The 10174-nt window shown below is 43.2% G+C and overlaps 1 protein-coding gene across 1 annotated transcript; it reads left to right on the top strand.

Moving 5' to 3' along the window:
* Positions 1-22: 22 nt before the first annotated feature.
* Positions 23-8225, top strand: WDR77 (WD repeat domain 77). The gene is made up of 10 exons (XM_045546789.1): positions 23-327; positions 570-755; positions 1814-1955; positions 2246-2295; positions 4422-4492; positions 4627-4681; positions 5143-5214; positions 5742-5850; positions 6401-6469; positions 7095-8225. The coding sequence occupies exons 1-10, from the start codon at positions 213-215 to the stop codon at positions 7252-7254; spliced, it is 1029 nt and encodes a 342-aa protein (XP_045402745.1). The 5' UTR covers positions 23-212; the 3' UTR covers positions 7255-8225.
* Positions 8226-10174: the final 1949 nt, after the last annotated feature.

Below are 10174 nucleotides of genomic sequence, written 5' to 3'. Positions count from 1 at the left end.
TTTTTTCTCGCGAGAACAGGCACAGAGCCTGTTGCTGGAGGGCGGCCGCGGGAAAGCGGTATGGAATCGTAGAAGCGATTCTCGCGAGATGTATAGTTGCCGTGGCCTCCAGAAAGGGGCGGCGGTCTAGAGGTACACCACGTGGGGATAGTCGGAGCTGAATCTCCGGCCGGCGTCCAGTTGGGATCTAGGTGAAAGTTGGAACCGTGGAGATGCGGAAGGAAACCCCGCACCCCCTAGTACCCCGGACAGTCCGCGAGTGGAACCTCCCGCCTAATGCTCCCGCCTGCATGGAACGGCAGTTGGAAGCTTCGCGGTACCGGTCCGGTGAGCTGAGATCCCGGGCCCTCCCCCTGGCCCGAGTCGCCCCTCCTCGGGACTGACCCTGCTAGCCTGCCCTCGCCCTGCATGCCACCCTGACCCCTGGCTCGCGTCGCTGAGCCGTCCCCGATTCTGCCCGCCGCTTTCCTGAGCTTATGTCCAGACCCTGCCCGCGTGGTGTTCTGTGCGGTCACCATGGAGACGAGTCCTTCCACTCCCTCACGCGCTGACAGCTTGCATCCTCGTAGATGGGGCGCTTCTGCTTGGGGCCTCCAGCCTCAGTGGCCGCTGCTGGGCCGGCTCCCTCTGGCTTTTTAAGGACCCTTGTGCCGCCCCCAACGAAGGCTTCTGCTCTGCTGGAGTCCAAACGGAGGCCGGAGTGGCAGACCTCACTTGGGTAGGGGACAGAGGTATCCTAGTGGCTTCCGATTCAGGTGAGTCACTTTCCCCTCATCGCCCTGGTGGAATGAATGGAGCCTTGGGGTACAGACGGATGGGGCTGGGCTCAATCTTTAAAGTCCCATACTCAGTGCTTGGAGGAAACTGAGAGTGTTGGCCTCAAATGCAAATTCTTGTGTAGATGGGAAATATCTTTTCCAAAATTATAAATTGGCTGGTGGGATTTCCTAGAAAAATCTATAACACAATTAAGAAATGGATTGGAACCATTTTTCTTCTGTATAACCTACTTCCAACCCTGCAGCCCAGACCAAAGGTAAACTTGGTTTTAAAGATGATGCTGAAGCCAATCTGTCCTACCTGTCTCTTCCCATTTCTTCCCATATTCTTCGTAATTGTCTTCATTCTGCTTTCTTTGTTGTGAATGTCAGGCTCAGCAATGAAGGCTTTAGCATTAAAAAAAAAAATCAGAAATTAGAAGTTGGCAGGCATTGCATGGAAGTTTAAAAGTCCCACTTTTTTAAAAGATTGAGCTTCTCTGCCAGTTGAGCTTGAATACTACATATTCAAGATAACTTTTGGGGGGTTTTCTATACTTATCTAGTCACTGTGCAAGACAGTCAATTACTCAACATTTTTTTTTTAAGGATTTTGCAAGGCATTTATTCAAGTAGTTCAGGAAATATTTATTAGCGTCCAAAGAATTGGGCAGGGTTAACATCACTGTACTGTGTGCTGCTTAGACAATTGTGGAGACTCCATTCTTATTTCCTGGGAACTGATTTTCCAGTGTTCTCTCATTAGAAGCAGAATAATGGCTTTTACAGAGTGTTCCATCTTTGCCTGTCTTTTTCTAGAAGCTTTCCCCACCTAGTTGTCTGTGCTGTCATTAGGAAAACAGTAATACAACATAAGGCCAAAAGGCTTGGAAGTTAGCTAAAACCTGTAATGATGGGGACTTTGCTTTTATAGGAATAACTTAATTTTTTAGTTTAGTGACAGTGACTACTTGAATCCTAGAAGTGAATTACTGTCTTGGTATAATCCAAGTTTATGTTTCTCTCACCTTCCTACCCTATTCCACCCCCAACAGGTGCTGTTGAATTGTGGGAGCTGGATGAAAATGAAACACTTATTGTCAGCAAGTTCTGCAAGTATGAGCATGATGACATTGTGTCTACAGTCAGTGTCCTGAGCTCTGGCACACAAGCTGTCAGCGGTAGCAAAGACTTTTGGTGGGTCCCTGTTCTCATTGCTTCCATCTCTGGGCCTCCTTTAGGTGTTCTTACTATCCCGTTAACCTCATTAAGTAATGTTTAGAACTTCTTAGAAGAAGCCAGTGACTACTTACAGCATGTCTATAAGGTTTCCTTAGAGATTTTGCAATCCGTTGTAAATAGACCATAGTAGGAGTCCAGGAGGCAAAGACATGGGACATGTTGGTTAAAGAAAGTTCTTGTTTGAACACGTGTTTATATTGATAGCGTAGGTCAAGATTAAGTGTCTTTTTCCTTTTGCTTCTTAGCATCAAGGTTTGGGACCTTGTTCAGCAGATGGTACTAAATTCATACCGAGGTGAGTATTCCTTTCTTTTCAATCCTGGCCTTAGTTGTTTTATTTTTATTTTCCCCTTTGGGCTCTTCGGACTTTGTTTGGACCTTAGGAACAGCAGTTCCATGTTCTCCTGATAGTTTTCTTCTAAAACTATAGGCAGGCTCCAATATCTATCCCTTATCCTTTTCTCAGTTTCCCTATTTCTGTTGATGGTCTCACCACCTTTTTAGTTACAAAGGGCTCAAACTCTCAGTCCTTTTTTTCATTCCTCCTATTTCCCCGCTGGCAATTGTTCACCAAGTTCTTTTGAGTCTTTTTCCACTTACTTGGTAAATCACCTTCCTGTCCATTTCTTGCCGCTCATTCACTTTAAGGCTTTACCTCACGCACACAGTGGCACTCATCTCTCCACCTATAATCTTTGGCTCTTTTGATCTTTCATTGGTTTCTTGTGGCCTGTGCATTAAAATCCCATTTTCTTGTCACAGCATTTAAGCCCTGTTAATGTTATTCCCTTTTCAAGCATATCACACTAACTTAACCTAGACACAGTGGATCCTTCACATTCTCAAGGGATAAACTATGAGACTTGCAAATCTTGAACTTTTGAATATTTACCTCCATAAAATATCTATTTTTCTGGCAAGAACCATCTCTTTAATGTTCCTCTTTGTGCTTACTTTCACTAACAGCACTAGCAGCTGACTTTAATTTGGGAGCCATTCTTTGTGAAGATAACCTCTAGAGCCTTAATGTGCGTGTGGCTATGAGATTTAGCTATATTATACTTCTCTTGCCTTTTATTTCTTAGACATATGATGTGCTTTCCTGGTTAATGCTACTCTTTTTCAGCACTTCCCCCATTCAGCCTTTCCCATTAGTTCTTTGTGTTTGTGTTTGACTCCCTTTACTGAATTCCAAATCCTTTGAGGGTAGAGGAACCATGTGTTCTTCATCTTTTGTATACCAACATGGTGCTTGTCCCCGAGATTTGCTTTTTTCAAGTGAGTAATTAATTCCTCTTCTGACTTGTTATTCTGTTGGCTGTCTTTGGATTCTAGGGCTAAGAAAGAACTAGGGAAGGTGGTTTAATCCTATCCTTCCGCCTCAGGGTAGGCCCATATTCAGACTACCTTGGAAAGTCTGGTTAAATGACTTTAGAGAAGGTAGTTTCCAGAGCCTCTAATTCATACACAGCAGTGATTTTCAAAATTTAAGTAGTTACAAAGAAGATTATTTCTGGCATGTCATTTATTATACACTTAACTTACTTCAAGCATATGTTTGTCAAAATTTTGAATTTGTAGATTAAGCCTATTTAATTTATGCAAAATGTCTACCAAATAGCCTAACTGGCAAAAACCTATCTGCTTTGTTAAGCCAGTTGACCAAGTTATACTAAACTTTCTGTCAGAAAAAGTCTGACTTCATTTTTAAATTCAGATAACTTGTTAGATATATACTTATGACAACTGTCTGTCATATTTTTTAGTTCTTATTAGACAGAAACAAAGGTAAGTCACAGAACCACACTTGTGTTTATGGTGTGACTGAAGGGGATGTCTTTCTTTTGCTCTTTGGCTCTTAGGGAAAAGCCGCTTTTGTCCCTTAGTTTGGAACCCTTACATGTATTTTTATACCTCTGAGCATTGTACCATGGAAAGATTTGGGATGGGTACGAGGTACGTGTTCCTTCTATAAAGTGGGACACAGTGATTGTGAAAGTAGAGTCAATTCAATTTTTGGAAAGAAAACATTGGAAAAATTGATTCCTTTAAAACTGTCAGTGCCCAGAACTCCCTCAAAAGTTTATGTATATTGCTTGGAGGCATGTGTATTCCAGTATGAAAACTGCTATTCTAGAATTATTAATATTTAGCCCCTACATCCAGGATGTTTTAACTGTAAATTCCTCCAGTATTGCTCCTTCATTGTCTTTACTAGTTCATTTTCTCACAAGCCTTTTTAGATTTTAAACTATTCCTCTTAGGTTTTGTCTAATCCATAATCTCTAACAAAATTTGTTAAATTGTATCGTGAGACCAGGCGTGTTTCTCACACACCCCTGCCCCTTGATTGTACCTGGGCTTGCCTTCTTATAATGCCTCAGCTTTTTCTCTGTCATATATCTCCTCTCTCCTTTACAGCTCATGCTGGCCAGGTCACCTGTGTTGCTGCCTCTCCTCACAAGGACTCTGTGTTTCTTTCATGCAGTGAGGTGAGATACAACCTCTTCTCCTTCCCTAACCACACTGCAACGCTCTGTAAGCCAAGGTTTCCAGTGTAGAGATCTCCTGGCTATTAGTTGCATCTTTGGATTGTGAAGCCGTTTTGTGTTCTTCTTCCTTCTAGGACAATAGAATTTTACTCTGGGATACCCGCTGTCCTAAGCCAGCATCACAGTTGGGTGAGTATGAAAGCCAGTAGTGAGAGTGGTACTAGGAACCCACCTGGAAGAGGCTTTCTTTGGCCAGAGTCAAATCAAAGTTGCCAGATGCCCAGTCTAGTCACTGTGACATAAGTGACATAATCTCCTTCTTTCCCACTGAAGCTCTGCTAACTCCATTCTGTGCAATAAAAGGGCCAGTTCCCAGGTGGGAGATTCACTTTGTTAGATGGGTGGACAAAGGGGCCAGAATTGTTACCTTCATGCTTTGTTCTTGAGATTTGCTTCTGACTCATGTCCCGAAAGGGCAGGAGGCCAGTGCATAAATGTAGGCTATGAGGCTCAAGGATGAGGACATTACTGCCTTAGCAGGGTTTTGGAAACCAAGTAAAGGTGCTTCTGGGATTTAGAGTGACCTTGTTTGAGAAGGTGCTGCTTCTGGGCTCTGAGTTTTGTTCCGGACCTCTCTTTTCCCTTTGCAGGCCGCAGTGACTCTGGCTACCTTCCTACTTCACTGGCTTGGCATCCTCAGCAAAGTGAAATCTTTGTCTTTGGTAAGACAGCGTGTCAGACTTCATATTGACTCCAGGAAGGGGGATGATAAGACAGAAAGAGCTACCTTCATGAATTATGTTAATGGAGGGCTGGAGAGGTGGGATGATCCCAAAGTAGTTTTAATTTAGCATTAAAGAACATGATGTTTTTTCCCCGGTGGATTTGATTCCTGTTTCATTATTATAGCTCCTGTATTCTGGGTGTGGCTAGAAGTCACTGAGCCACAAAGCAAGTGGATTGCTGTATAGGGAATTCTGTTCTACTGTGGGTAGGTGTGGAGCTACCATGGTGATGAGGCCATGCATGTGGTGACATAGTTTTTGGTTAAAATAATAACTACTTCATCCATTAATTTGATTTATATAACCATCCAGTGACTTACTGTGCTTACTTTGCAGAAGAGGAAACTGATGCTCAGAGTGGTTAATTTGTCCACTCTTGAGGAAGCAGGATTCAAATCCAGGTCGAGCTAGTACCAGAGCCCATGCTTTTTACCACTGTGACATGCTCCTTCTTTTTTCTGTAGGTGATGAGAATGGAACTATCTCCCTTGTGGACGCCAAGACTGTAAGCTGTGCCCTCAGCTCAGCTGTGCACTCCCAGTGTGTTACTGGGCTGGTGTTCTCCCCACACAGGTACTACTTTTTGTCATCAGGGGCCTGGTGGATATGAATGGCAACAGCAAGGGGGAATGTGCATGTTGGTAAAGTAAAGTAAAATAAAGTAAAGCTGATTAGGTATTTTCTTAAAGCAGATGGTGCTCTAGCTGAGGTTTCAGAATGTCAAAGACCTCTTAAGACCCTAATCCTTTTTCAGGTTGTACAGTCTCTGAAAATGGCTGAAATCTGTTCCCATTCCTGCTCAATACCCAAAATGAGTAATATTGTGGGCTTCTAGGACTCTGAGGTTGGAAGAGCCTGTGTTTCTGGCTTACTACTGAAGCTGTAGAGGGACCAGAGGGAATAGTTCATTGCCAGGATGATCGTCCGCCTGGCTTTGCTTCATTTCCTTCGTCTTACCTTGGAACTTGTAACGTAGACTTGAGTGGTAGCCAGGCTTAGCCAAAAGTGGGGGTCAGGCCGCCTTCTCTGGGTCAGTGTACAGCGGGGGTGGGGCTGGGCCAGTCACGATGATGTCTTGGGATCCATGGGCTTTACCTTTCACAGTGCTGTCTCCTTCTCCTAGTATTCCCTTCCTGGCCTCTCTCAGTGAAGACTGCTCACTTGCTGTGTTGGATTCAAACTTTTCCGAGGTGTAAGTATGAAGTAAAATCCTGTGACTGGGAATCAGGTAGGGGGAGCAGCAGGTACGCAAATCTTTTTTCTTTTCAGAAAAATGTGTTGTCTCTTTGGAGAGAATTCTCCATCTGTATCTGAAGGGCCTGGGTGATGGAAGCAGGCAGATAGTTGACTGAGACCAGCACTCTGTTCCTGGGGCTGATTCACAACCAGCTGTGTCCCTGGTAGAGGAGGAATATGGGTGGAATTTCTAAGTCTAGCATTCCAGCCCTCTCCCACAAGGGGACAGTCTCCCCTTTCCACATAAATAGCCGTGTATGTGAAATGCAACCTGCTATGGGGTAACAGGCACCAGAAGGAAGAACCTGAATTGTACTCCCCCCTTGCCATGGATTGCTGCCTGATGCTGGCCCGTATCACTACCTCGCTCCGTCCGCCATTTCTTCCTCCGTGAAAATAGAAGACCAGATCAGATAATTGCTGCCATCCCCTGTGGACAGCTACATTGCTACACAGATGGTGAAATGTGTGTGACACACACAAAATATGTGCCCTGGATGTGCTGGGTTCTCTTTCTTTTCCAGGTCTGCTTTTTCTTCTTATCTTTACTATGCCTTGACTTTTTTTTTTCTTTTTTCTAGGTTTAGAAGCCGAGCCCACAGAGACTTTGTGAGAGATGCTACTTGGTCGCCGCTCAATCACTCTCTTCTTACCACAGTGGGCTGGGACCATCAGGTCATCCACCATATTATGCCCACAGAACCTCTCCCAGCCCCTGGACCTGAGAGTGTTGCTGAGTAGATTGGATTTAAGACAAAAAGCAAGTCCCCCCATGAGTATCCACTTCTTTGCCCCTGCCTCCTCAGCTTATGAGACAACACAGGAGCCTTCTATAGTATGTTGGTACGCTAGATCTGTGCAGTTGCCATGAGCATTGTCTCCCAGCCCGAGAAAGGCTGGATTCTGGGATCCTGTAGTCACAGGGAGGAAAAACTTTCTTGAAAATGGATATGTATATGTGTCTGAGTGTGTGTATAGATCTGTGGTTATTGGTGGGAGGGAAATAAAAATATCCACCCCACATACTCCCTGAGCACTGCCCCGCCCTCTCGCCAAAAAAAATTGATAAAAGTGTTTTTTTCCTTCCCATGTAACTGTTTATGAGGAACTGGCCATGTCTGGGTAGGGTGTGGGATGTGGGTGTCCCTGGATTCTTGGAACCAGCTCTTATACTACGCATAGGGATCGATTTTATTTTTTTTATAGCAGTTAAGTCACCATTACCATGGGAAATGCTTCCAATCACAAAAAATCAGCCCACCTCACTTTGAGAAAGGCAGGGCATGCCACAGATTTATATAGCTCTTTGCCACTAAACTGAATCAGAAACCCATTTTCTGGCTGAATATGAAGTTCGGCTGGTAGCTGTGTAATGCCCACTCCCTTCCCTCTGCTCCTCAGTGGCATTGTGTATATGAGAGAGGAGTGTTTTTCTGTGATAGATGCCATAGGGAAAAGTTTGGGGATGATGGAGAGCTTAAATAGGGCATCTCAGTTAAGTTAAAAATCTGGCATTAACTGTTACAGAGAAATCTTCACTACTTTTCCTATCTGAAAATGGCCTGGGGCTTGACCTCTTCTGCCTCTGGGCCCTGTTCCCTGGATATAGAAAGTCTGAGTGCTGTATTTGTAGACTCCTAAGGTTTTTAAACCCAGCATCAGGAAGAGAATCAGAAATACCGGTTGGTAAAATAAAGAGTTTAGGCATCGTTGGCCTGTCTTTTTTGAAGTATGTGTGCTATGTGCAGTTAGACGTATTTCTCTTATGTGACTCATCACGGTGTCAATAGCCCATTATTTTTTCTGTGCATCTCCAGCTTCCCAAAAGAGCTTGTTGGAACTTAGGGTGTAAACATTTATTTACTCTTTGGGTTGCTGGAGTGGCTATTGTCAGTTAGAAGTCATAGATCGATTACAGATTGTATTGAAACTAAATATAACTGGGGCCAGGCACGGTGGTTCTCACCTGTAATCCTAGTACTTTGGGAGGACAAGGTGGGAAGATCTCTTGAGGCCAGGAGTTCAAGACCAGCCTGGGCAACATAGTGAGACCATCTCTACAAAAAAAAAAAAGAAAGAAGGAAATTAACCAGTGTGGTGGTGCATACTTGTAGTCCCAGCTACTCAGGAGGCTGAGGCAGGTGGATTGCTTGAGCCCAGGAGTTGAGGTCACAGGGAGCTATGATCATGCCATTGCACTCCAGCCTGTACAAGAATGAGACCCGTCTCTTAAAAAAAAAAGAAAGAAAGAAAATATAAACAATTATGTACTTCTGAGCTTTGCAAGTTTAATTTATGAAACTGGGGCAATTTGAAGGAATATGGGCAAAATATTTCTAAGGAGAACTTATGTGCTTCATCCTTGCCATGATTACCCTTGAGTAAAACATGGGAATTTGTAGTTATATGATCTCATGGGGTTGGGGTGGGGTGGGAATAAAGTCTTCTATTGGTCTTATAACTTGGGGAGGGAATAGGAAGGGTATGTAGAATCACTTAAGTTCACTTTACAGAGATAAAATTTAAATTTTGTGGTCACTTAGAGAAAGGGGATGAGGGGTATGAACAGAGTAGGAATTACATTTACATAGCCCTTTTCCTCATCGACTTAAGAATGGTGGAGAGAAGACTTAGTGAAAGAGGTAAGATTCCAAGGAAATATATATATATGTGTGTGTCAAGGTGGTTAAAATGACATCAAAGAAAGCATAGTTTTTGAAGAACCACATTATCTTATTATAAAAAGTTTGAATTCAGATAGATCTGTGCTGATGAGAATAATTCACATCTATTAATGATTGCCACCAATATATTTGTAAAACTAGTCAAAGTCGCAGTAGGAATGAGCACAATTTTGGATGAATGTGTATGTTACAGTGAGCAAAGAAGATAGTTCAAAATAGAAGGTGACCTCAAAATAATTAGAAATGTAACATCACATATCAGAGAGTGATTCACTAGGTCCTTGAGCATAGTTCCAGTAGAGTGAGCATGGACTTTCTGATGATAGGTGGAAATGGGGTCAACTTATTTTGTTTGTTTAAAAACATACAGATATTTTGCATTTAATTTCACTGGTTCTAAACACTGGAGTAAATCCATTTCCGTGTCATTGTTCTTACTCTGAAGTCAGTTAATCCAACCCACTGTGTTCCTCTGCTGATCTCTGGTCCACTAGAGTCTAGGAGGCTCATCCCTTGAGTAGTGCTTGGAACCACAAGGAACATTGAAGGCATCAGACATTGGGCTGATTCTCAAGGTATCTCTCCTGCCCCACAGGACAGTTGGACTCTGATTCTTTAATAGTTATACAGGTATTACCTACTGGTTCACAATCACATGACAGCAGCAAAAACAAGCTCTAACTGCTCTGGGCCTCCAGCCTTGTTCCTTCTGGACAACATGTTAGAAAGGGCAAGAGATAGGAGGTTCCCTATATTTTATGTTTAAAATTAGATCCAACTTCAGAGGGCTCTAAAACTTTCTTGCCACTTCTAGACCTGAAAGTAAAGGGCTCTGATTTTTATTCTTGCATTTTGAGAGCATGAATAGTGTATCTTTGTATTTCAGTAGTTGTTTGATTTTATGTCTACAAACTAAATGAGAATAGAAAAAAGGTGTGTTCCAAGATATAGTTACATAAGCATTTCAGTAGGACATA

This window comes from Lemur catta, chromosome 3 (assembly GCF_020740605.2).
Source record: "Lemur catta isolate mLemCat1 chromosome 3, mLemCat1.pri, whole genome shotgun sequence".
NCBI lineage: Eukaryota > Metazoa > Chordata > Mammalia > Primates > Lemuridae > Lemur > Lemur catta.
This window is presented reverse-complemented; position numbering and strand designations above follow the sequence as displayed.

Bases quoted from the DNA above. Each gene is read 5' to 3' on its own strand.
- WDR77 (XM_045546789.1), top strand. From the start codon at position 213: ATGCGGAAGGAAACCCCGCACCCCCTAGTACCCCGGACAGTCCGCGAG. The intron at 5,215-5,741 runs GTAAGACAGCGT...TTTTTTCTGTAG, and splicing joins AAGTGAAATCTTTGTCTTTG to GTGATGAGAATGGAACTATC. The intron at 5,851-6,400 runs GTACTACTTTTT...TCCTTCTCCTAG, and splicing joins CTGGTGTTCTCCCCACACAG to TATTCCCTTCCTGGCCTCTC.